The sequence below is a fragment of the Hipposideros armiger genome, unplaced genomic scaffold (genome assembly GCF_001890085.2).
Source record: "Hipposideros armiger isolate ML-2016 unplaced genomic scaffold, ASM189008v1 scaffold_1415, whole genome shotgun sequence".
NCBI lineage: Eukaryota > Metazoa > Chordata > Mammalia > Chiroptera > Hipposideridae > Hipposideros > Hipposideros armiger.
The window spans coordinates 153984-181626 of NW_017732765.1; the positions used below are offsets into that span (position 1 = coordinate 153984).

The window sequence follows — 27643 nt, forward strand, 5'->3', positions numbered from 1 at the left end:
AGTAAAACAGTAAAATATGGCAAAAATGCAGTTTGGTCTTTCATCTTCAACTTGTTGTAAAATCTCCAAAACTCAACCAAATCGCTCAATTTTTTTTAGAATGAAGCTAGAACTGTCAGCTGTCAAATGACTTAGCAATAACATAGATGTGAATGACTCTAGTACTTCCAAAAATGAACTAGTGCCATCTGTCATAAACATGTGTCATGACTTTTCCGACAACCCAATAGATAACATCAGCAAGAGAATCACACAAGTCTTTCAAAGATGGGTCTTCCAGGTAAATCCAGGTGGAGGTATGGCCATCCAATTAATTCCAGCCGAGATCAGAATTTTCATAAAGATGTGGGCAGGGCTTTGCTAAAAAGCTACAGGTCTCTTCCCCAAACGGACTGATCTTAAAGCTCAGATGTTAACTGGACAAAGAATAAACTGCTGAGATACACTGGCCTCTGGCAGAAGAGCGAGACCGCTCTCAGCTCCCCACAAAGCACCAGGACTTACATGGTTAAGGTCAAGACCATTGTTGATCTTTTTCACCACAGCAGAGCTTTCAGAGTTTCAAAGCTATTTTATCTATGTGGCAAATCCTCTTTTAGGATGCTTCTATTTGGATTTTTTTTAAAAAACTCTTCAGTGTATCTCTAGGTAAAACAAACAGATGAATTGAATCTTCACTTTCAGAAGACCCCCCCACCACCCACTCCCCGACAGTCATGTCAACACAGGAACAGTGCTGGGCAAGTGCAGAGGCGGTGCCTGGTGAGCTGCTGTGAAGTCTTCCTTGACTCTTCTCACTGTTGGACTGATAAACACTCATTATCAGGACTGGGGGGATCCCAGTACAAGAGGTGGTAATGCCCACTGTGGTAGGCAGACTCTCAGATGGCCTCTAGGGGTCCTACTCCTTGTGGACAAGGTCGTGTATAAGCCTCTCACCCTGAGTATGGGCAGAGCCCATGAATACAATAGGACAGAGCTCATAGGATTAAGTTGTTAATCAGCTGGCTCTCAGTTAATCATATAGAGATTATCCATATGGGCCTGACCTAATCAGGGGAGTTCTTAGGAAGGATTGGCCTGTTCATGAAGTTAGAGAGACACAAAGTGTGAGGTTAAATCTTCTACTGGACTTGACAGAGTAGATTGCTGTGGTGTGGAGGGCCTCGTGGGGGCGGTCTGTGGGCAGCCTTTAGGAGCTGAGAATAGACCCTGGGAAAGTGGCCCATATGAGGCCACCAATAGGTGTTCCCCTTTTCTTTCATTCAAATACTTCAAATTTACACTTGAGTATAATATTGGCCATTTTTATCTGTTTTTGGCCATTTGGTTTGGATCATGAATATGGATTCCTATGTGTATTCAGAAATGTCAAAGTCTGACGCCATATGTTCTTAGGAAAAGCTGGCACACTTGTGATCTGGTTTATCTCCATTTCGTTTTAGCTTCCCCCACAGAGCTCACGCCCGCACATCCTGTGGCTGCCAGTTCTTTTGCTGGACGGGCATGCTTGTCACGCACCCCTCTGCCCTGGAGCAGGGAGGCTGGTGAACAGAGCAAGTCCAAACTGCTGAAGCCATCTGTCTTCTGCTGGAGGAGGCAGTTCAGCCATACATTGTAGCTAATGTCATAACCGATTTACAGAGCTAGGGTGGGTCTGACTCAGGCCCAGTGACCAACTGGACTCGTGTACTAATCTAAACCTCCATTAGATGTCATCACGCTTTGTTATCTGCAGGCTATCATTTAAGGTAACTGGAATAGAAGATCGAGAACACAAAGGGCAGAAAGGGAGGACCAAAATTTTATGTGTGCTGGGATGTGTGCGTGAGTTTAAGGAAATCTGTTTTATTGTGTTGGAACATTGGTCTGTTCAGCCTACTTCATGCTAATAAACAATTGAACCTCCATTGCCGTGTTTTGCTATGGAGCAGTTATGGAGAGTGATGTCATTTATCAACCTGTCAAGTTTAATTTATAGCACACATTCGGGGAGTCTTGAAAGCAGTTATCATCTCCTGACATGATATTATGTATATTGGTAACTCTTTACTTATTTGCTTATTATCTGCCTTCCCTCCACAGAGGTAAGTTCCAGAAAGTCAGGGGTGCTGTTTGATTTGGTTGACCACTGTATCCCCAGTGCCTAGGTCAGTGTTTTTGGCACGTGGCAGGTAGGTATTCATTAGATATTTGCCGAATGGGAGACCTGATGCTGTATGGAGACAATATTGAATAGTAATAGCTCGGAGCAGGAGTTGGCAAACTAAGGTCTGAAGGCCAAATCCAGCCTCCCCCCTGTTTTCGTAAATAAAGTTTTATTGGAACACAGCTATGTTCATTCGTTTACAGACTGTCCATGGCTGCTTTTGCACTCAAGCAGTTTCAACAGACACCAAGTGGTCCATGAAACCTACAATCTCTACTGTCTGGTCATTTATAGCCCTGGCTGACCTGGGTTTCTTTTCTGGCCCCTTAACTGTGAGAGTGAGTGATTTAAGCTAAGATTTTGTTTCCCGTCTGAAGATTCCTATCTCAGTGAATGGTCCGTGTTCACTAGGGTGAGCATCAGGTAAATGGTCAGGGAACATGAGCTCCTGAAGGCGCTTGTGGGCCAGGCATTCCATCTATTGTCAGCACTTTTATCTGCGGTGCACTGTGCGAAGTCCTGGCCAAATGGAAGTGACCGAGCCTGGCCCTGTGCCATGTGGTGACTGGGCAGTACCTGTAATTTGTTTCCACCCTCTGTCTTCTCTGATGCCACTGCCATTGAGTTATTCCTTCTGTGCATATGCTAATTTTTAAATATAGTGTTTAGAAATATTGGTTGTTTTATTATCATAGCATGTATTAAAACTGCACCTTCAGGAGTCAGAATATGATTAAATTTTTAGGTTCTACTTCATTTAAATTAAAAAGGGAAAAAAAACATATGCTAATTTCTACTTAGAGATGCACTTTCATAAATACATTAAAGGGGACCAAAATAATAAAGCAATAAAAATACCATCTACAAGTGGATAACTGCCATAAACTAATGAAAAGTTGCATCTATTTATCATAAAAATAATAACTCGTGAACGTGTAGAAAATACAAAGGAGGATAATGAAAATAGTTACAAATTACATATATATTCCCACTATCCAGAGAGAAACTTGGCTTCAAATGAATTTTTCTCATTGAAAGAATTAAGATGTTAAAATAATTTTTTATTGCCACCTTTTTAATTGAATCTTATAAATATTGTCCCAAGACATAAAAACATTTTAAACATAGCCTTTTATTTATTTACACATTTTATATTTTGAGAAATGTCAGCCCTTCAGAAAAATGCAAGAATTGTACAATGAATACCTGTATGACCTTTACCTGGAACAACCAATTATTTCTGTTTTGCCATATTAGTTTTATCTCTGTAGTTTCATCTTGGTGTGTCCTAAGTATGATTTTTAATGGCTGCACATATTTAATCTTGTGTCCATATCATAACTACCCATTCTCTTATTGTGGATATCTAGCGTCTCTTACCATTTTTTCCACATTTTAAACTTAGTTTAGTGAGCATATATATGGGGTAGATATTACAAAAGAAAGGATTAAAGCTTAGAGAATTTAAGTAATTTGCCAAAGGTCAAATTAGCTAGATTTCTGGTTCTGAACTCACCACCCACTGGCACTGAGAACTTGAACTCCAACAACGTGAAGAACATGCTGTTTGGATCGTTTTATAACTGCACAATTTTTACACACTTGTATGTGACAAAAATGTAGGTCTAATTTATTTTATTAAATTAATATTTTATTTTTACAAAGGCTATCTCACTTGTTTTCATAATAAAATGCATATTCATTGAAGAAAATTTGTTAAATTGAGAGACATAAAAAGAGAGAACAAAAACATACATTGCACCAGTCTGAAACTTTTTTGATAAAACTTTTTCTTCATTTAGTTTTCCCATCTTTAAAGATAAACCACATGTTGTATCTTTTTTATTGAACTATTAACAGTGGATATTTTCCTATATATGAATAAACCTTTGACAATCAGTTTTTCAAAGATTAAATAGTATTTCATCTTATAAAAAACATAGATTTATTGTCAAAAGAATATTCTGTGATTGTAAACATAGCCATAGTGAACAGTTTAGGACATTAATCTGTGTGCATAACACTAGTTCTTTCTAAATGCAAGTATTTCAAACATACAGAAAAGTATAGTTATTAATATAACAAACACCAAAATATCAACTCTGCAGTTATTTATAGGTATCTGCTAGCTTCCCTAATGGGATGGGAACTCCCTTTACAGATAAATGGTTAGAAAGAAATAATTGTTTACCATCTGAGAGGTTTCTATCTTAGTATCCCCTAGTCTATATCACGTGGAAGTTAGATTTGCCAGTTTGTGGGAATGTAGTTCAAGCTTTCTCAGCTCTATTGTATTTATGCCATCCTTTTCTTTGATTCCTTGGGGGAGCATTATTTAAAATAACTTTCCTTGGTGATGGGTTCACGAGCTGTCACAGCTGCAGACACAGCTGTGGTTCTTAAATTTTATCTACAAACATCATTTACACTTCCTTGAACACAGTTGGATATGTTCTTTCTGGTCAATAGCATTATTACGCAACCATTTACTTGAGAAAAAAAAAATATATATACACACACACACCAACTGGTGAAATCATTATGAATTATTGGGCATAATTTCTATCGTCTTGTGCTATTTTGAGGGTTGTGTATTACTTTTATTGCCACTAATTTCAACAAGGGAAGGAGTATGAATTATAATGGTAGAACATTGTTAGCTTATTCTTAGGTTCCACTGTATTTTTTTTTTTGAACTAAGTTAGGTCCTTTAATTTGTAGTTTACATTCCAATGCTGACCTTGTTTATTATGTTGACTATTTGAACTTTTGTATAAAATACTATAGAAAGAAATGAAGAGTGCAACCCCCCCCACACACACACCAAAAAATACCATCTTATCCCTTTGCCAAAGACAATTGAGTCAAAAGAACTCAAAGAAACAACTGAATTAATATAGTTTCCCCTTTTATCCAGTAATGGAAAGATTTACTAACCCTTGCCATACATTAGATTAGCTTATGCAATATTTTATTTTTCCCCCCTATTGCTCATCATTATTGCTTTTGATTTAGTTTCTTGTTTCCTTTAACTTAGTCTTTGATTTCATGTCTTAATTATTTAGGTTAGATGTGCACTGCCCTGCTTAATATACAATGGTTGTGACATTCAGAAAAAAGAGACAGATGGAGGAGTTTCAGTAGGATTTTAGCAACTATGTCCAAATATTATTTATATATACACTTTTCCAAGCTTAGATCTAGCGTGCCCCAGAAAAAAAATAGGCAAAATTCTCTTCAAAGATCAAAAACAACTATCAGTGGGTGAAAACCTTTACAATGTTGCCTCCAATCCTTTCTCTTTGAGTTACGTATAAAGAATTCTATAGCTCAGACTGTGGTGTTTGTACATTTCAGGCTGATTAGCGAGATGGGAGCAGCATGCTTTGGCACTTCCCTTGCTTGCTTGCCCTCTGGAAGAGAGCCATGTGCACTCCTGAGCTGGGGGGCTGATGGATGGGTATCTCCCTCCATGATTGTCCACCCTAAGATCCTGGGGGACTGGGGGCTGCTTAGTAGTTATCTCACTTTACAGAAGAAATCCAAGGTGAAGGAAGGACTTTTCTAGGGGCTGCATTTAGTACATTATCACGCTAGAGCAAATACTGATCTTCTGACCCTTACATCTAAAACTTAATGTTGGTTCTCTGTTTATTCCATGGTTGTCTTCCCCTTAGGGTGACATTTCTCACAATGATAAGAATTCTGGAGCCTAGCTTTGGGTAATTCCATCCTGACAGGGTCTCATAGTAATGCTACTGAAGGCTTTTGATTTTCTTTTCTTGCAGGATTCATACCTGTCTGCAGCCTTGGGGTGGCTCAAGTGGGCAGGCTGAACTTCGGAAAGGATGTGAGCACCTTGAAATATTTCACCATCTGTGGCTTACAGGAGGGCTATGAACCATTCGCTGTCAATACAAACAGGGACATTACCATGTGGCTAAGCAAGCGGCTTCCTCAGTTTCTCCAAGTTCCATCCAACCATGAACATATTGAGGTGTGCTTTTTCTTTAAATATCAGACCATTGCCAGAAACCAGGAGTGGAATATCTTTACACACGGGAGTTCTACTTTGACAATTATCGTCACTTACTTAAAATGGCTGCCCTGATGTGTTACGTAGTCATGGGATCTAAGCATAGGATCAGCCTCCAATTTTAAATACTTCATGAGGAGCTGATTAGACTGATTAATCATTATTGATTCTCTTTTTATATAGGCAGTGGCAATCTCAGTCTGAATATACTGGGGATGCCAAAAATATGTATACACATGACCTGTATTCATCTTTTGTTATCAGTATATATTGAGTATTGCAATTGTAATAGTTTTTTTCCTTAAAACGTGTATACATGTTTTTGGCACCCTCTGTGTATATAATAATTAGAGCATGAATTTCTCAAACTTCTTCTGAGTTCGAAGCAGAGCTATGACTATATCTGTAACTCGGTACTCCCTCTGTTCAGATAACTCATTTACAAAATTGTGCCACGTGTGGCCATGTCTGGGGTTTTAAAGCCGTGATGCCCATTAGTGATCTTCAGGACCAGAGAATGGACAGTGAGGATTAGAGTTGAACTGTTGCTTCTTTGTTTTCCAGGTGACCAGAATCGATGGCACCGTAGACACATGCCCGTGTTTGAAGGTCACTCAGAAGTCCTTTGGGTCTCAGAACAGCAGCACAGATATAATGTTCTACCGCCTGAGCATGCCGATCGAGTGTGCAGAGGTCTTCTCCAAGACGGCGGCCGGAGGGCTGCCCGCCGCCAGCCTCTTCGGGCCCAAGAACGACTTGGAGGATTACGAAGCAGATTCGGACTTTGAGGTTCTGATGAAGACAGCTCATGGCCACCTGGTGTCTGATCGACCAGACAAAGACAAAGAAGCTATGAAACCAGAGTTTAATAATCATAAAGATTATGCTCAGGAAAAGCCCTCTCGTCTGAAGCAAAGGTCACTGAGTTATGATTTTGAATATGTGGCAGTTATGTGGGGAAGATTGCAGTAGGGGGAAGGGATTTCCCAATGGCAATTTTTTCTTTCTCTTCATCCTTCTTTATGCACAAAGGACTCTACAGGGGATGATAAAGCAACCTGTTTGTCATCTAATTGGTTACCACATAATCTATCCCAATAGATACTTTTTAAGCAATTTTTTTGTGTGGTAAAAATCACATAACATAAAATTTACTGTCTTCACCACTTCTAAGTTTACTTAAATTTCAAAGTATACAGCACAGTGATGTTTATTGCAGTGACAAGTGTGTTCACACTGTTGTGCACCCATCTTCAGAAATTTTTCATCTTGCAAAAGTGAAACTCTGTACCCACTTAAACATCTCTTCTTTGCACCTCCCCCACAGCCTCAGGTAACCACCGTTCCACTTTTTGTTTCTATGAATTTGACTTCTCTAGTATCCCTTGTAAGTGGAATCATACAGTATCTGTCTTTTTGTGACTGACTTACATCGTTTAGCTTAATGTCCTCAGGGTTTATCCATCTAGTAGCTTGTGTCAGAATGTCCTTCCTTTTTAAGGCTGAATAACATTCTATTATGTGTATAGACCACAGTTTGTTTATTTACACATTTGTTGATGGATGTTTGGGTTGATTCCACCTCTTGGTTATTGTGAATAGTGCTATTATGAACATGGGTGTACAAATACCTTTTCGAGACCCAACTTTCAGTAATTTTGAATATATACCCAGAAATGGGATTGCTGGTGGTTCTATTCTTAAGTTTTTGAGGACCTTTCATATTGTTTTCCACAGTGGTTGCACCATTTTATAATCTCACCATCACTCTAGAAGGGTTCAAATTTCTTCACATCCTTGTCAACCCTTGTTACTTTCTGTTGTTTTTATAGCAGCCATCCTAACACGTGTGAAGTGATATTACATAGTGGTTTTGATTTGTATTTCCCTCATAATTAGTGACAGTGAGCATCTTTTCATATGCTTAGCAGTCATTGGTTGATCATCTTTCGAGAAATGCCTTTTCAAATTCTTTTAGGATTGGGTTATTTGCTTTTTTTTGTTGTTGAGTTGTAGGAGTGCTTTATATAGTCTGGATATCAATCCCTTATCAGATATGTGCTTTGCAAGTATTTTCCCCAAGAGTTAGTTTTTAAGATGTCTATGTTTACATTCTTGGTTGAAAATTAAACAGTATTCTCTCTAAATAGTATTTTTATGGACAAAAAGAAAACTTATTTGAGCATTCTCTCTCTGGCACTAAATCTGAATTTCTCAACCTCAGCATGGTTGACACTCTGGGCAAGATAATTATTTGTTGTGAGAGTCTGCCCTGCGCATTGAAAGACATTTAACAGATGCCAGTGGGAACCCCGCCCCCAGCTGTGACCACCAAAAATGTCCCCAGATATTGCCAGACGTCCCCTGGGGAGTAAAATCACGCTGGTTGAAAACCATTCTGCTAAGCTCATTGTATGCTCGTGTTTGAAGTAGGCAGGACTAGTATGTTGCTTATTCCTGGTCCTGTAATATATTTCAGATTTTTGCTTAGAAGAACAAAGCCAGATTACAGCGCGAGCCATTCTGCAAGACTCACTGAAGACGTCCTTGCAGATGACCGGGATGACTACGACTACCTGATGCAAACGTCCACGGTATGAGGTCGCAGCTCTTGTCACTGTGTTCTCCTTGTCATTTGTTATGTTTTATGTTGCAAATAGTTCACTTTGATTCATCATATTTAGCAAGCTCATTTTAAAAATAATTATTCGCTTAAATTTGGGGGAGTGGAAAGTTGAAAAATATATGTATACTCTGATGCATATTATGAAATGAAGAGCTATTTTAGCAAAAAAGTCCTTAGTGGCATCCTTAATCCTGATTTTGATATCATGTTTCTTGGCAAAATAGAATTTGTGACTTAATTTTTCCAAGTACATAGAATTTCCTTCATCTTAGTGATATGTCTGAAAGAAGATCATTTATCATCCTTTGTTAGAGGTAAAGTTTCACTGTCTGCCTTTTAAAAATTTCAAAACAACTCTTCCTAAAATGCCAAATGGGTAAAAATAATTCACAGTTGTGTTCCTTCTAGAGTACCCCCATGTTTGACCTTGATTTCCACTTATTAGATCTGAGCTATTTCCAAGTGATTAAGGTATAAAAATGTTACATATTAGTGATAGGGAAGACAAAGCATATTCAAAAGTGGGTGACAGGTGTAAAACTCCAGCATTGATTAGCACACTGTGTAAACTGGAAGAATTTGAAGCTTAACTACTTAATGGTTGATAATTTTATTAATAAATATACTACATATTACATGTACATATGGTATGTGTGTCATGTGGGTACACACAACATACATACATACACACTTGGGAGTATAAAAAGCCTCAAATCATTTAGCATGTTTGCTCAGATAGAGTCTTTTCTCTTTTCCCCATTATTTTTTATTTAATTCAGGATCTCTGTGTTAAGACTTTTCTTATTTTGCAGCGTCAGCCCTTGGTGCCCATACCATTTTAATCAGGCCCAATGATTTTAAACAAAGAAATACATTCTTCCACAATTCAGAGACATTGCAAATCAAAGGTTTTTTTTTTTTTTTTTTTTACTTTGCCAATGCCTGGTTTTGCTGTCTCAACAGTACTATTACTCAGTGAGAATCTTTCCTGGACAAGAACCTGCTAACGTCTGGGTGGGCTGGATCACCTCCGACTTCCACCAATATGACACAGGCTTTGACCTGGACAGAGTTCGTACAGTCACCGTCACTCTAGGAGATGAAAAAGGAAAAGTGCATGAAAGGTTGGTTTTCCTCAATTGTTTACACGAATGACATCTGATGAAAATGTTGATAAACCTAGGGATTTTTGTCTTGGATTTCATGTCCATGATAATGTTTCTATTTATAGGAACAATGTAATTAAATCCTCAATGTCAGTGTCCTTTTCATAGCTTATACAAGTTAGTAAGGAATCTGAATATATTATAAGTAAGAGCAGTGCAATATTTTTGGGTAATAATCATATAGTCATTCAGGTGACATTGTACATGACTACCCACTTGGGTGACCAATGTTCAGCCTCCATGTGAGGGAACAGGATGGGTGAATATGAGTGAGTTAGCAGATGGTCTGATACACATCTTGGGAGCTGGTTATGTGGTGGGGAGACAATGTGAAGACATGATGGGCTAGTGGTTTAGACCAGGTGGACGCCTTTGAACTTGGACTGAGGAGCAGTGGGTTCTTTCCTCAGCTTGGCCATTGACTCGCTGTGTGGCTTTGGGTAAGTCAGTTACACTTTCTGTGCCATCCTTTTCCATTTGTAAAACAAACCAAGCTCAAACCAAACCTTCAAAAAAGTGAAGAAGGCCATCTTCCTTGCAGCATTAGACAAGAGAAGATCTGACCATTTGCATCTGCCTTTTGTGCCCATGCATCCTCTCTGATCTGCTGTGACAGGTCTTGTAGATGTAGTCCTCCTCCATATGTTGCTTTTCTTTTATACCTGCACCTCATTTTTGGTGACTGGAAGCTCACTCTCCTGCCTCAGATTTTAAGCACTTGACATACTTGAAGGTGGCCCTTGAGACAGTGGGCTGGCAAAAAGCTCCAATGAAAAATGCTTCATGTCAATGTGGGGGCCCCAAACCACCTGTTTCTAGGATACATTCTTGGGGTATATATTTGATTTTCAGAGAAGGTGACAATGTACAGAAATAACTCAGTATAGGGATGGACTATGTGATAGATGATTTTTGATTTAGGAATGGCGTCTAGGGAAGGGTTGTTGAATTGTACATAAGTGGTGCAAAGAAACAACCAATTTTGATTATTCAGAAACTGATTGTATCTCGCCTTGTTCTTTGCCTGATGTTGACCTTTCTTTTGCTGGTCTCAATATATTTGCTGTCGAGTGGCAGAGAAAGTGCAAATAGATTAAGCTTTGTTACCATCTCTAGTGAAGGTTTTGGTGAGGGTGAAACTGAGGTGGGGTTTTGTTGTTCAGACCACTGGTTTTGTGCATATTCCAGCTGAGTCTGTCTCAGAACAGATCACCGGGAATTGTCCACAAAGGGGCATGGTTTTAGCTAACTTTTTAATACAGTAATACCTTGGTTTGAGAGCATAATTTGTTCCAGAAACAAACTACTCGTATTGTGAGACATTGCTCATTTACCAAATTAAACTATATTAGAAATGTTTGCTTGAGGAAGACTTGCAAACCAAGTTACTCGCAATCCAAGGTTTTACTGTACATTGAATCACTGATGGCTCATGTAGAATTTGCCTACGGACTTTGATAATTTTTGGAAATTAATGCTTCTCAACTCAGAACAAGTGGTTTTTTTAAAAAAAACTTATGAGAAGGAAAATTACAAATTTGGATGATTATTAAATAGTTAAACTTTTTTGAACCTCAGAAAAGGGTCCAGTTTGGTTTGAGTTTTTGGAGGAAAGGTGCAGGTCAGTTCTTACTTGGTTCCAACTTCTTGACCGGCGTCCCTTAGGTGTGAATTTAGGGACATGTAAGACCTGATTCAGACTGTCCACTGAAGTCAGTGAAGTTTTGCTCAGAGTCACAGACTCGGGCCCAGGTGCACCTCTCCCATCACGGCATGAGCTTGTTGCTTGCGCAGCATAATTTAGGTGTAGTTTGCAAGATATCCATGCTCCCCATTGCATCTGTGGTTGTACAAAGATGAAAATATATTTTTTGAAATTTAGCATCAAACGCAGCAACTGCTATATGGTGTGTGCGGGTGAGAGCATGAGCCCTGGGCAAGGACGCAACAACAACGGGCTGGAGATCGGCTGTGTGGTGGATGCCGCCGGTGGGCTGCTCACGTTCACGGCCAACGGAAAGGAGCTTAGCACTTACTATCAGGTACTGGTCAGCGGGGCGGCTGCTCCAGGGGAGGGAAAACTTTCTACCCATTGGAGGAAAACACATTCTATTAAGGACAAAAAGTAAACTAGAAAACGATGGAAACAGAAGCGGGTTAATTATGTATTGTCACTTCTGTTGGAATACTAATAGTGCCATACGCCCTTCAGAATAAACAGTACATTCCTCCAAAAATGGTCACATGGTAAGGACATGAAATGCTTCCGATAATTATTGAGAGACAGTATCCATGTGAGAAAAAGGAAGTCTCTGGTCCCCTTCCGTAAAGCGTTTCTTAGTTGTTGTGAAGGAAATATGTTTTGTTTTTGCCCCTTCCTTTAACTAATAGTGTTAAATTTATTGGTTTCTCTAAGGTGGAGCCAAGTACCAAATTATTTCCTGCAGTTTTTGCACAAGCTACGAGTCCCAATGTTTTTCAGTTTGAGTTGGGAAGAATAAAGGTAAGAAAGACTCATTTTTGGCATTATTCTTGGGTTGTTTTCTATTAGGGGGAATCACATTTATTTTTTCTTAAATGAATTCAATATTTTATTATTACTGCTATTAATCATATCAATTATTTTTTGAAAGATAGGATGTTTGAAATTTCTATAATCTCTTTCACATCACTAGGAAAACATAATTAATTAGAAAAGGTTTGGCTTTACTCATCATACATATAATTGTCAGTAAAACTAGGCTTATATGTTGGTGGTAATGTGGAGAAAGACCAGCTCTCATGAGAATGACAGCAGGTGGTGACAAATCAGTATGAACAACTTGAGGCTGTCCAGGCGGGAAGAGGTGAGGAGAGCCATGAAGCCCATAATGGCGAGACAGTGATAAATCAGAAGGTGTTTCAAAGGACAAATTAATAGAATTTGTGAGTGAATTGGATTAATGAGATTTGCTGATGAATTGTGTTCAGGTCCTCAAGGAGAATGAAGAATCAAGGATGAATTTAAATTTTTTAGTGTGGACGATGGGGGGATGCTGATAGAACCACAAGCAAAATAGCTAGTTGTAGTTCAGGAAAAGGAACCGGACACCTTTTGCAGTTGTAAATGTTGCGATGCCAGGAACACATCGGGGTGAATAGAGTAGACGGTGCTACTAGGCTGGCTTGGCGACCTTGGACATGTGCTTAAACCACGTGAGCTCAGTTTCTGCCTTTGTAAATGAGGTTCCCAGCTGCCACAGAAAGGCCAATGCAATACGGAATGAAGGAACCCACTACATTTGTTCATCAAGAGGGCTTTAGGGACTTTGCCAGAAGAATTTCTACAAAATGATGGAAAAAAGAAATCTATATTCTGGTGAATTCAAGATCGAAAGTGTAAGAAAAGAGGTAGCAAGTTTGGAGGGGTTTTTTTTTCTTTTTTTTTTTTTTCTTAATTTGACAAAAGTGGTAGTCTCTCAGAACTCTCACTTGTATATTGGTCCATTTGACATCTCCATTTGGGTGTTTTTTAGGTATGGCCAATTTAATGTGTTTAAAACAGGACTGCTGACTGCCATTGGCCCCTCTTCCTCATGGTGGAGTCTCATGTCATTTAATAGCAGATCCAGCTGCTCAGGCCCAGGACCTTGAGTTGCCCTTGACTTCCTTCCTTTGCATTCTGCATCCTGGTTCCATCTGCTAGCAAATCCTCCGCCTTCTGACTGCCCCCATCACGCCTGCTGGTCGCTACGCTACCCCCATCACCATCCTGTCTCATCTGGGCTACCTGAGTGGCCTCCTAATGGGGTTTCCATAATTCATCCTTGCCCTTCTGTTTATCATTCAACAATCTGAGTGATTGTCACTGCTTTCAAGTATAAATCAGATCATGCCATTCCACTGCTCAAAAGCCTCGTGACCCTGTTTCCCTGAAAGTGAAAAATCAGGGTCTCATATCAGTTATTATCGGATCCTAAAGAATCTGACATCCTCACCCTCTGACTCCATCTCCCACTGCCCTCCCCTCCTTCACTCCACACCAGCCACGCCGGCCTCCAGGTCCTTCTGAAACGCAGCAGACAAACTTCCTCCTCAAGTCCTGGGCACTAACTGTTCCCTTGGGTGGAAATGTCCTCCCCTGCTTCTGTGTGTGGTTCTTCTCCTCTTCTTAACTGTCACCTTCTCAGCGATACCCATTCTGACCACCCTATTTATTATTGCTGCCCTGCTTTCTGGTTCCCCCTTCCTGTTTTTTGGTTCCCCTGCGACCTCTTTTCCGACATAATATTTCATTTTCTTACCGATTATTAAGTCTCCAATTAGAAAAGAGAAAATGGAAGCTGTACGAGGCCATTTTGTCTGTTTTGTTCTCAACCCTTAAAATGGTGCCTGGGTCCCCTCATCCCCACCCCCATTCACAGAAGAGCAGAGGGAGGCAGCGTGAGGCTGAGGCCATCGAAGAACGCAGGGAGAAGCTCCAGAGGACAGGGCCAGACTCAAGGGCATGGTTTTTATACTACTGTTCAGAATGGGCAGGTGGGGATGGTATCATGATCATAAATGGTTGAATAAGCTTTGCCAAAGTAGAGACCCCTCTCTCGGTGAGACCAGACTGAAGGAATTACGATGGCCGAAGATATTTATTGGTGGCAGAGGAAGGCGGGCGAGAAATAAATTGTGTTAGTTAATGCCTGGTTAATTCTGTGGTCTTGCTTGGTAGTCAGGTTTATCTGTTGAGCTGTCTCTGGTGTATCACTGGTTACTAAACACCTGACAAATGTGACAGTGAGTGAGTGCATGGCTTAAGGATGAGGTGGGTGACCTGGGGGGGGGGGGGGGAGGAAGACAAAGAGAGAGAGAGAAAACTGGATATGGTCTTTCTTTCAGGAAGTAGCTACAGACTTTCCAGGTATCTCTGAGGCCCCGCTTGGTAAATAAATGTGAAGGGTATGTGGTTATACTTGGTTGCACTTTATTCTCGGTGGGCCAGAGAGCATGTGGGAAACAAACAGCCCTGCACCTGGGCCTGCCCTGAACTTCTAGGAATTTTCTCTTAGAATATTTCCTCCCCTGGTCCTCTCAAGGGGCTCTCGAATTCAATTTCTGTTCTTTCCTGTATTGACTTCGCTCGACCTGTGATGTATCTCTCACTTCCCCCATCTCTGTCCCGTTCAGAATTCTGCTCCTTGTGACTTGCAGGGAGTCTTACAAATGACTTCTTCTGCTTCTCCATTCCCCCAGAACGTGATGCCTCTTTCGGCGGGATTATTCAAGAGCGAGCACAGAAACCCAGTGCCTCAGTGCCCTCCGCGTCTCCACGTGCAGTTCCTGTCACACGTGCTGTGGAGCAGGATGCCCAACCAGTTCCTGAAGGTGGACGTGTCCCGGGTCAGCGAGCGCCAGGGCTGGCTGGTGCAGTGCGTGGAGCCCCTGCAGTTCATGTCGCTGCACATCCCGGAGGAGAACAGGTCTGCGCACGCGCCTGCACAACACCTCAAAGGAGACTGCTCTCCAGGGGCTCAGGGGTGGGGTGGGGACCCAAAGTGAGGTTTTAAAAAATACCTCATTTCTTACAGTAGCAGAGGCATCACTTTGCATATTCCAAGTTTAAATCTATTTCTTCACCACTTTGTTCCTGAAACAAAATTATTATACTTAGGTTGAGGAGGCGATATGATAGTGCGTTCTTTCGGTTCTCTTGTGTTCTGTATGATGAGAGCAAGTAAAAACTTAGGCAGGTACCCCTGCAGCTTAGCAGAGTAATACAGTATCACAGGCTTGCAACAGGTTAGAGATTGGGTCATAGGAATCGCCTAGTGCTGCCCTTCATTTGAAAGAAGTGAGAAACCAAGGCTATGAGACATTAATGAAAGACGATTGTGAAAATAAGTTGAGGGCTTTGGAATCAAGCTGACCTGCACTCTAGACAGTAATAGTAGCAACATTACTACAGCCATTACCCAAAGGTGGCTTTATGAGTTTCAGTTTTTCCACGGCATAACCAACTAGAGTGCAGAGATTTCATTTTAGTGGCCTGGGTATCAAAAAGGAGCTAATTTTGGAGCAACGTTTCCCTCCCAAAATATAATTAAAAATTTCAGTCACAAATTGAGTGAAAACACTGCAGAAAAACAAAGCAAAAACAAATAAATTTGCTGTCCTTCTTGTATTTTAAGTCTTTAATCTTAAAACGGTTGCAGGAGCTATGTCCATTTTTATGTATCTAGACATGCTTGGCATTTAAAAAATTTTAGTATCTTTAAAATTTAATGTGTGCCTTGGAAAACAGTTTGTCAGTTCCTCAAAAAGTTAAACATAGAGTTGCCATAGGACCCATCAGTTCCACTCCTAGGTGTGTACCCAAGAGAAATGAAAACATTCCCACACAAAAGCCTGTACACAAATGTTCATAGCAGCATTATTCACAGCAGCCAAAAAGTGAAACAACCCAAATGTCTACCAACCGATGCATGGAAAAATAAAGCATGGCCTATCCACATAATGTTATTTGGCAATTAAAAGGAATGAAGTACTGATACATGTATAGAATGGATGACCCTTAAAAACATTATATTATGTTTAAGAGGCCATTCACAAAGACCATCTATTATAGGATACCATTTACATGAGAAGTTCATAGTAGGCAAATCTTTAGAGACAGCAAGTAGATTGATAGTTACTTAGAGCTGGTGGGCCTGAGGAGTGACTGCTAATGGGTACTGGGTTTCTTTTAGGGTGATGAAAATGTTCTGAATTTAGATTATGGATCTGGTTGCACAGATCCATTAATAGGATAGTGACAAAGCTTAACGATAAATAATTACCAATAATTATTTAGCAACTACTGTGTACTAGGCTGGTTGCCGGGTAACTTAATAAACACATATATAATAACCCCTTTTCTGATGAGCTTATAGTCCAGTTTCACCAAGGACTCCTTTCTAGATGAATGAGATTTCCTTAATTATGAATATAACACTTTTCTACTTTTAATGCTACAGTGTCACCGATGAGCAATCTATATAATTTGTAATAAATTGTTCAGAAAAATTGCACATGTAAAGAAATTTGATACAAAGAATGTGCTCTTAAAATGGACTCTATTCTTAAAGGAAAGGCTTTACTTTAGGCACATTCTGGCCATTTTTAAGGTTTTATTTGATGAAAGGCCATGATATGTAGCAGAAGCAAAATGGCCCAAACTAGGTAGCAGTCTGGTAGAAACTCAGATTCCCAGCAGAAAATTTATGAAGTGACAATGTCACTATAGTGTGTGCTTCGTGAGTTGCACTTACCTAGTGGAAACCAAGGTGACACAGGCTCACGTGAGGGAGAAATGAGCTCTCTGTTACCTACTTCTAACGGATTAGGCGGATACCTAGTCACAGGTCAGAGACAGGGGCGCAGACTCCTGAACCTACGACAGTTTTCCGGCTTCTCGAACCTAGTTGGCCAAGGTGGAAAGGAGTCAGGATTTTCCAAGGAGTGCTCGCATTCAGAAAGGAGAGTCCCCTACTTCAGACTGAGACGGAAGTATCTGAAAGAGGTGCCCAGAACCTAGGCTGAAGGGCGTGATTGGGGTCCAAGCATGAGTGGTGGAAATTGTCAACATAAAATTCTATCCAGAAGAAAATTTATAAAACATCTGGACCTGATTTTTAAACAATCTATGCTACCATTAAACATGTCATGGAAAGGACACATGAAAAGGAAGATAGTGTCTGTTTGCATGAGCTTTTGATTTCCCCTGTGCTTGTGGACTTCTAACTGCCCTGGCACTGACCCGCCTGCAGGTCTGTGGACATCCTGGAGCTGACGGAGCAGGAGGAGCTGCTGCAGTTCCACTACCACACCCTCCGGCTGTACTCCGCAGTGTGCGCCCTGGGCAACCACCGTGTGGCGCATGCGCTGTGCAGCCACGTGGATGAGCCGCAGCTGCTCTACGCCATCCAGAGCAAGTACATGCCGGGCCTGCTGCGCACCGGCTACTACGACCTGCTTATAGACATTCACCTGAGCGCCTACGCCACCGCCCGGCTCATGATGAACAGCGAGTTCATCGTGCCCATGACCGAGGAGACCAAGAGCATCACGCTCTTCCCGGATGAGCACAAGGAGCACGGGCTCCCGGGCATCGGCCTCAGCACCTCGCTGCGGCCGCGCATGCGCTTCTCCTCCCCCAGCTTTGTGCGCGTCAATCACGACTGCTACCAGGACAGCCCCGAATTCCCGCTGGACACGCTCAAGGCCAAGACCATGCAGATGCTGAACGAGGCTGTGCGGGAGGGTGGCCTGCGCGCGCGGGACCCTGTCGGGGGCACCACCGAGTTCCTCTTTGTGCCACTCATCAAGCTCTTTTACACGCTGCTCATCATGGGCGTCTTCCATGGCGAGGACCTAAAGCACATCCTGCAGCTGATCGAGCCCCGGGTGTTCACCGAGGCCGTCCCGGAGGAGGAGCGCCAGGCGCCGCCCAGGGAGCCCCGCGCAGACGACGCCAGGCCCGAGGGCGCACGCGGGGATGCAGCGGAGGGGCTGCTGCAGATGAAGCTGCCGGAGCCGGTGAAGCTGCAGGTGAGCAGGGGGAAGGGACCCAGGTGGGCAGAGGGAGACGGGTTGGGACTCTCAGGATCCTGCAGGGCCAAGGCATTGACACTAGTCTGTGTGTGTGTGTGTTCCTGTAGAATGGTAGTTGTCCGTCAAGTTAACTAACGTCCTGTTGCGTTTTGGGACCTACCAATCTAATTTTCTTACATTGGAATGGAATTAATGAATTTCCCAATTGAGCCAATTGACAGTAGTTAGTCAAAGATAAATTTAGTATATTTGTCTAGGTGGTTTCCTTGGCCAAGTATAGGTCTGTCTGTCACACATGTCTGCAAGTGTGGCCTGTAGTCACTGTTTATCTCTGTGTTTATATGTACCTTTGTGTGTATGTGTAGTTGTGTGTATGTATGCATATGCATATTTATGTCTATGGGTGTATATCTGTGTATATGTGTGCATGTGTATATTTGCATGTGTGTGTAGTTGTGTGTATATGTATATTTGTATGTGTGTGCATGTCTATATTTGTGTGTAGTTATGTGTGTATGTGTGTATAGTATATTTGTGTGTATATATATATATTTGCACATGTGTATATTTGTGTGTGTTTGTCTATCTGAAAGGAGCGTAGGTGATAGGCTTCTGTCCTGCCAGCTCTTGTGCTCCCTCCAATGCATTAGCCATTTCCTGCATATCTCCTCTTGTGTCTGCACATGTATCTCCCCACATTCTGTTGGAATGTGTGAAATGCAGGCGTTCCACACCCTTTCCTACCCCTCCGCCCTCTCGCCAACCTTGGGACTTGCTCACCCATAGCAGCCCCCATCTCACAGATGTCACTTCCCCTTCCTGCCTGTGTTTCTGAGGAACTGAAGGCATGGCTGTCTTTGTGCTCAGAATGTCCGGGGACCCTTTCTTTAGCCATATTGGTCTGTTAGAGTCACTGGATATTTGCATCAATGGCACACTGCTCCACGTTCTGTTCCTCAGTCAGCTCTTCCTCGGAGCCTGGCACTTGGTGCTAGGGGAGGGAGCAGGTTGTGGGCGCTACCTTCGTGGAACTTAAGTCCCTGGGGAAACACACACTTATTGATGCATTTCTTTTAAAATGCCTCATTGCTACTTATGTTAAATGATCTGAATGAATAGAATAGATGACTAGAAGAAAGAAAATTTCAACTGGATTGCTTGGGAAAGGTGAGGGGAGGCCTCTCTAAGTTGAAGTCATTGATGAGCTGGCGTTTAGCAGGTTTTCTGGGAACTTTGCATATAGCACATGGTACCGCATGGCTCTGAAGCAGGAAAAGGCCAGGTGACGGCAGCTGAATGAGCTGAAGAGAGAGGGCGAGACAGGCAGAGGCCACATCACACAGAATCAAGCCCTTTGCTAAAACCAGCCTTGTGATGGATTTTGAGTTTTAGTCTAAGTTCAGTTCAAACCACTGAAGAATGTTAACAGGAGAATTTTATTCTAAAAATGTCAGTGTAGCTGCTGTGATGAAAACAGATAAAGAGGAAAGAAAGGGTGGTCCAGGGCCCACTGAGTTGGGAGACTGTCACATGGGCCCAGGCCCAAGGGGACTGTGCTTCCTCTAGGGTGGGGCGGAAGAGACAGAAGGATGGGGACAGACACTAGGGCTACTTCAGAGCTAGCATTGACAGAAATGGCCCTTTTGTGGCCCATGACATACAGGGTTTTAAAGTCCTTTCAAATACTGCCTTGTAGTCATATCACAATTGATAGTAAGTGTATTTAAATGTTTTCCTAAACTTGGACAAGGCATCCTCTGGTAGGCACTTTCCTTCCAAGCTTCTGTATCAGTTAAAAATCCTTTAGGCTTCTGGTAGGATAAGACTGAGCAGCCATTTAGTGAATAAGCAATAAAACTACTTGATTAACTTACATGCAGAGTCTGGAGGTAGACAGTCCTAAAATTGGTGTAGTAGCTCAATGATGTCATCAGGAACCCAGGCCTTAATATCCTTCTGTGACTCTTACTCTATGGTTTTCACCCTAAAAGGTGTGTGTTACCACATCTTCCTCCAGTGATCATGTCAGGACACAGTAAGGTTCATTTTGAGAAGAGGGTGTTCTAGTCTGTTATTGATGGAAAATTGTTCCCAGAAGACCTCTGGCAAACTTCTCCTTATATATGTCATTGGTCGTATAGCACCTAAAGCTACAGAGGAGGGCGGGACAGGGAGTGTCTCTCAGAGGGACATGCATTTGCCACTTTGGCTCAAGTTCTGTTGCATTCCCTGGGGCCTCCTGTGCAAAACCAGAATTCTGTTCTTATAGGAGAAGAGGTGGCCGCTAGACATCTCTGGATTTGAGATCCATCAACTGTTTAAAGATTCAGAAATTCAACTGGTGTCCCTTTAATTGTCCTTTTAGATGTGCCTGCTGCTTCAGTACCTCTGTGACTGCCAGGTCCGGCACCGGATAGAAGCCATCGTGGCCTTTTCAGATGACTTTGTAGCGAAGCTCCAAGACAATCAACGCTTCCGATACAACGAAGTTATGCAAGCCTTAAACATGTCAGCTGCACTCACAGCCAGGAAAACAAAGGAATTTAGGTCACCACCTCAAGAGCAGGTACACGAATGAGTTGAACATGATTCCTTTTTACTTTGTGTTTTAGCTGATTCAGGATCCACGCGTTGCAAAATTATATCATAAGTTACAAGTGTATTTTTTCCCGTTCTCTTTCAACTAGCCAAGTTAATGCTGTTGGTATTCTTAGTTTCTCCAAACAGTCTACTTGGTTAGTTTAAACAAATGAGAGACTTATTACATGGGATCAGGTGTATCATGGACTCTTTGAGGAAGCCAGTGTGCAAGATTCTGAGGTTATGCAAATAGAAGCAATATCCTACCACAGGTGGGTCTTCATGGCTGATATGGTTCCACCCCAGCTAACAGAAACCCTTTGTATTTGACACTTTCTATTTGATCCCTCCACAAAAGAACCAAATTTCACTGCTACCGTTTTTGCTGGAAGATTGATCACCTGTTTGTGGTTCTTCCTCTTGTCGTTCACCTCCAAACTGAGGTCCCCCTAGGTGTAGCAGACTCAAAGAATTGAGCGAGTCTGGAGTCTTCCTCAGGATGGAACTCACAGTGTGAGAAATTAGCTATGGTGGTCAAAGGTACAACTGATAAATCTTGTCTTCAATATCTTACCCTTACTATGTCCCTCTAGATTCAACATAACTCTAGATGAAAGTGTTTATGGGCTTACTGCAGAATTAATTTTTTCTCACCAGAATGTAATTTCTTTGAGGAAAGGGACATGGAATGTTGTTTATTGCTGTAAACATTTATTGAGCAGAGAGCAAGTCCATCTTCTCCCAGATTATCTCCATTTGTTAAACTGTTATTGGGAGACTTCTGCTTCTGGAAAGATGGAGGACATGTGCCTTTCCCTATTCTAAGTACAACCATAACCCTGGGAATTACACAAAAGACAGCATAAGAAGACTCTGGAAGATAGACAGGAGAAAGGAGGCTGGCTATAGAACTCGAGGCCTGAGGACAGACATGGTGGTGATTTCCCTGGGTTTTCTTTTTGCCTCCTCTGTCCCACACATGGAACTGAAGAAGCTGACCACCCAGAACGCCATCAAACAGAGACAAGAAAAGCCCCAGCGGAAGCCTTCTGTGTGCAGCCAAAGGACCAGGAAAACTGTCTGTCTCTCTAGCCGGACAGAAAACTTTTAGGTAATAACTGCACAACTCCAGCCAAACACCAAACTACAGAAAACACTGTACCCTGACCCCCATCCCAGCCAGCAACGCCGAGTGAGCAGCCCAGCCTTGCACTCCCACCAGCTGTAATGAGGCACTGCATCTGGGAGCTGGGACTTCACCCTGCTGAGTGGTAACGAGGCCTCCAAAGTGTCAGCAGAGGCCGTAGAGGGAGAAGTACCAGCCAGGACTGTGTGAGGACAGGTTAGCGGGGAAGTGGGTCTCTCAGCCTCGCCAGCAGGGAAAAGGCCTCCCCCCTCCGTCAAGCATCCAAGGCGGCCGAGTAGGACGATCGACTTGTACTCCAACCTGGCAGTAATGAATGTAACCAAGCTCTTGTCATACTAGACAGTATCAGACGAGGCTAATAGTTTACATAAGATCCAAAGTCTCATAACATAATACCAGAAATTTCCAGGTTTTCATTCAAAATAACTCATCACACCAAGAACCAGGAAAAACTTGAATGGAAAATATAATCAATAAATACCAACTTTGGGATGACAAAGATGTTAAAATTATCTGACAAAGCTTTTAAAGCAGCCATCATAAAACTGTTTCTAAATGAAAGGAAGGAAGTATCAGCAAAAAGGTAGAAGATATAAAGAGGAATCAAATGGAAATCTTAGAAGTGAAAAATACAATAAAATTTAAAAACTGCCAATGGATGGACTTAACAGCAAAATGGAGGTGACTGAGAAATGAACTATTGAACTTGAACTAAAGAAAGAACAATAGAAATCACCCAGCCCCCCCAAAACAGAAAATAAACTGAAAAAATATAAGAGTCTCACAGATTAGTATAAATATAACAAAAGATCTAACATTTGTGACCTGAGTGTTCCAGGGATAGGAGAAAAAGGGTGAACTGAAAAAATACTTGAAAAACTAATGGTTGAAAACTTTTGCAATTTGGCAAAAGATTAAAAAACAAATCAAAAGGCTAAGTAAATGCCAAACAGGATACCCAAAGAAATCTAGACCAAACTTCTGAAAACTGAAGACAAAGAAAAATACTTGAGAGTAGTGAGAAAGAAATGACACCTATAGGGGAAAAACAGGCTGAGTAACAGCAGATTTCTACTCAGAAAACATGGAGGCCAGAAAGAAGTAGCACAGCTTTCAAGTGCTTAAAGAAAAGAACTGTCAACCCTGAATTCTATATTCAGTGTAAATCTCCTTCGGAAATGAAGAGGAAATCAAGATATATTCAAATGAAGGAACACAATGATAATTTGGCTGCATTAGACCTACCCTGAAAGAATGTCTAAAGGATGTTCTTTTTAAACAGAAATGGTAAAATTTTGAAAATCGGGAGAAGAAAGAACAGCAGAAAGTGTTAAGACATGCGTAAATATAGTACATTTTCCTTTTCCCATTGATTCTCTCCATGAAAATCCATGTATAAGTGGATCCACTCAGTTCAAACTCATGTTGTTCAAGGGTCAACTGCATTTTCAGTCCATGGTTGGGAATCCACATATGTAGAGGGCTGACTTAAGTTATATGTAGGTTTTTGACTGCGAGGGGCGTCGGTGCCCTAACCCCCATGGTGTTAACTGGATAGGAAATATTTAAGATGATTATATTTTAAATGGAGAAGAATAAGGGATATAAAAAAGATAGGGCTTCTACACTTCACTCAAACTAGTAAAATGTTGATACTAGTAGATAGTGATATATTATGTACATATAACATAACGTCCAGAGCCACCACTAAAAAAGCTTTACAAAGAAATACACTAAAAAATACCATAATTCAAAATGGGATCCTAAAATTTGTTCATGGAACCCACAGCAAATTGGGAAGAAATAAATCAGAACAAACAATAAACAAGTAAAATAACAGACTTATGTCATAACATATCAACAAATTCATGAATACAAATTAAATATACAAGCTAAAAGAGTTTGGCAAAGTGGATTTTAAAAACTTCACCTAATTATATGCTATCTACAAGACACTCACTTCATATATAAACATGTAAGTTGGCTGAAAGTAAAAGGATGAAAAAAGATATATCATAAAAATTAATCAAGAGACAGTAAGAGTGTCTATATCAGAGCAAAGAAGACTACTGGACAGACGGGGCATTATGTATTAATAATGTATGCACTAAATAACAGCTGCAAAATACGTGACATCAACACAGATAGAACTGAGAGTAGAAATAGACAAATATAAAATTATAGTTGGAGACTTCAACACCCTTCTCACAATAATTGATGAAACTAGACAGAAAATCAGTAAGAATATGGGAGAATGGAATGCTATCACCGGCTAACAGGATTTTTGAATACTTGTGGACTACTCTACCCAACAACAGAATATACATTTTTTTCAAGTGCCCATGAAACACTCACAAAGATGGATTGTGTCCTGGGCCGTAAAACCACCTCAACAAATATAAAATAATTGGATTTTTTCTTGCAGATTTTTTTTTTTAACCACAGTGGAGTCAAATTAGAAATCAATAACAGAGCCATCCATGTTGTTGCAAATGGCAGTGTTTTCTTTTCTTATGGCAGAGTAGTATTGCATTGTGTATATAGACCACATCTTCTTTATCCAATCATCTATTGAAGGACACTTTGGTTATTTCCATGTCTTGGCCACTGTAAATAATGCTTCAATGAACACTGGAGTATATATATATCTTTATGGATAAATGTTTTCAAATTTTTGGGGTAGATATCCAGGAGAGGGACTCCTGGGTTATATGGTAATTCTATTCTTAATTTTTTGAGGAACTGTTTTCCCTAGTGGTTGTACCAATTTACATTCCCAGCAACAGTGTTTGAGGGTTCCTTTTCCTCCACAGCGACACAGACAGCAATTTACTGGTTACCAGATGGTAAGGGGAGAGCGGGGAGGAGAGATGGTAGCTGAGGGTTAAGAGGGTCAAATATATGGTGATGGAAGGAGAACTGACTCTGGGTGGTGAACACATAATGCAATATATAGATGATGTATTATAGAATTGTACACTTGAAACCTATGTAGTTTTGTTGATCATTGTCACCTTAATACATTTTAATTAAAAAAAAGAAAGCCTAACCAAAAAAGAAAGAAAAGAAAAGAACAGAAAGATAACAGGAAAATCTCCAAAACCTTGGAAACTAAACAACACACTTCTAAATAATCCATGGCTCAATGTGGAAGTCTCAAAGGAAATTTAAAAATACATTGAAATGAGAGAAAATTTGTGGTAATGGCTATAGCAATGCTGAGAGGGAAATACTTACATTTAAAAAGAGAAAAATACATCAGTCATCTTAAGCTGCCATCACAAGAATTTAGAAAAAGAAGAGCAAAATAAACCCAAAGCAACCAGCAGGAAGGTGATAATAGAGATAAAAGCAGATAAAAGTCATTAAACTGAAAACAGGACAATTGAAAACAATCAGTGACTCTCGAAGCTGGTTATTGTAAAATGTTATTAAAATTGACAAAACTCTAAAAAAGACTGACAATGGAAAAAAGAGAGACGACACAAATTATCAATATCAGGAATGAAATGAGCTATCACTACAGACCCTGCAGACATCCAGAGGCTCAAATGGGAATGCATATATGTATACTGTATGATACCATTTATATAGCATTCTTCATATAACAATAGTACAGAAATGGAGAACAGATTAGTAGTTGACAGGAATTAGGGATGAGGAGCAGTCAGGAGGGAAGTGGGTGTGGATATAAACAGGTAGCAGGAGGGATCCTTGAGATGATGGAGTTGTTCTCTATTTTGACTGTATCAGTGTTGATTTTTTGGTTGTGATACTGTACTACCGTTTTGCAAGATGTTACCATTAAGGGAAACTGAGCTAAGAGTACATGGGATCTCTCTGTTTTATTTCTTACTATAGCATATGAATCCACAATGATCTCAAAATAAAAGTTTTAAAAAAATTCATATAAAAAAACTCTAAAAAGAAAACTTACAATTGTTGCCTAAAGGAAAATTATGGAGTAGCAATAGACCTTTCTTTTCTTCATTCATAAATGTAATATTATTGTGTCTAAAATGAAAATAAATGGAAGAAAGTTTCTTGCTATTTATTTAACTGAACTCTTAACAAAAGCATAGTTGTCCATTATATTAAATTTTTCCTTTTTTACTGGTGTATCCTTCTCAAAAAATAGTTCTTTAAAATATTCAGTAAAGTGTAGAAATTAGATAGAAAATGAAAATCTAGGAGAAGCATAATAAGTATTTTTAATAACATTTAGATCTTAGTTGATTTAAGAACTCTAAGCATACACAGGTCTAACATGTATCGTTGAGAAAGAAAGCAACTTGCAAGACTGTTTTGCAGAATGTTAAGCTTTGAATGATTTGATTTACTTTGTGGTTATTTATTGGACCCAGTGATAGGTAATACTTTTTCATCTGTTGGGCAACAATGTATGAGTACTCAGAAACAGGTTTTGAACGTCTTTGGTTTTCACAATCTTTGCTGTGTCTTTCCTGAATCCACTTTTCTCTCATTCTTGTTCTTCCTCTTTCTTTGTTGTTCCAAACTTTCAGATCAATATGCTCCTCAATTTCAAGGATGACAAAAGCGAATGTCCATGTCCTGAAGAAATCCGAGACCAACTCTTGGATTTTCATGAAGACCTGATGGCACATTGTGGTAAGGTCTTCTTGACTTACAGCCCTTCTTACATGTATAAATACTTGTACAAAAGTAAGTGTGTATACATGTCATAGGTTCACCAGTATGCATGACGCCTGTTAGGAGGTCACCTAAGAATAATGGTTAACTGATTCTGTGTGTGGAGTCAGGAAGGGTAGAGTTATCAGAAAGGCAGGCAGAGCAAAAGATGGCTGAAATTCTCCATCTTTTCCCTCTTTCCCTCAGTGGCAGTGCATGGGCAGAGAGAATGAGGAATTGTAACCAGGTGCTTTGGGCAGAGAAGTGAGTGTTAGGTTGATGTTCTCTAAAGAAATTTGATCACAGACAGTTATATTTAAACTCACTGCAGGGTCACTTTTTAGGACTGGCATAGGAAATCCAGCATATATCTTTTGGAATTAATTAATGTCAAAGGAAATCCTGCATGAAATTATTTGTCAGTCGCCCAAATCTATTAAGGGAATTCTCCCTTCCTTTTATTCAAAGAATGTTTAAAATGGAACTGATTAGATGTTCTAAAGGGTTACTTCCTTCTGTCTTTATGAAATAGTATGGATAAAGTCTGTGTTCCAGGGAAAGAAAATAAAATAGCCATTTTTAAAGTGATAGGTATAGCATGAGTGGTATGACTTTTATTTTAATAAAGAGAATAAAAGGACCATCTTGAATAGTTTATGAATGAAGGACCACTAAATGACTGCCAGAAAGTTGTCATATATATATATATATATATATATATATATATATA

The 27643-nt window shown here is 40.5% G+C and overlaps 1 protein-coding gene across 1 annotated transcript in view; it reads left to right on the forward strand.

The window, feature by feature from the left end:
- LOC109377479 (ryanodine receptor 2) overlaps positions 1–27643 on the forward strand; it is a 193940-nt gene that overhangs the window by 137128 nt on the left and 29169 nt on the right. Inside the window, exons 25-35 of the mRNA XM_019633841.1 lie at positions 1739–1827; positions 5938–6146; positions 6750–7102; positions 8665–8779; positions 9775–9935; positions 11860–12019; positions 12394–12480; positions 15201–15427; positions 17753–18533; positions 20902–21102; positions 26787–26892. Coding sequence (XP_019489386.1) covers positions 1739–1827; positions 5938–6146; positions 6750–7102; positions 8665–8779; positions 9775–9935; positions 11860–12019; positions 12394–12480; positions 15201–15427; positions 17753–18533; positions 20902–21102; positions 26787–26892 — 2489 coding nt within the window. The remainder of the gene's footprint in view (positions 1–1738; positions 1828–5937; positions 6147–6749; positions 7103–8664; positions 8780–9774; positions 9936–11859; positions 12020–12393; positions 12481–15200; positions 15428–17752; positions 18534–20901; positions 21103–26786; positions 26893–27643) is intronic.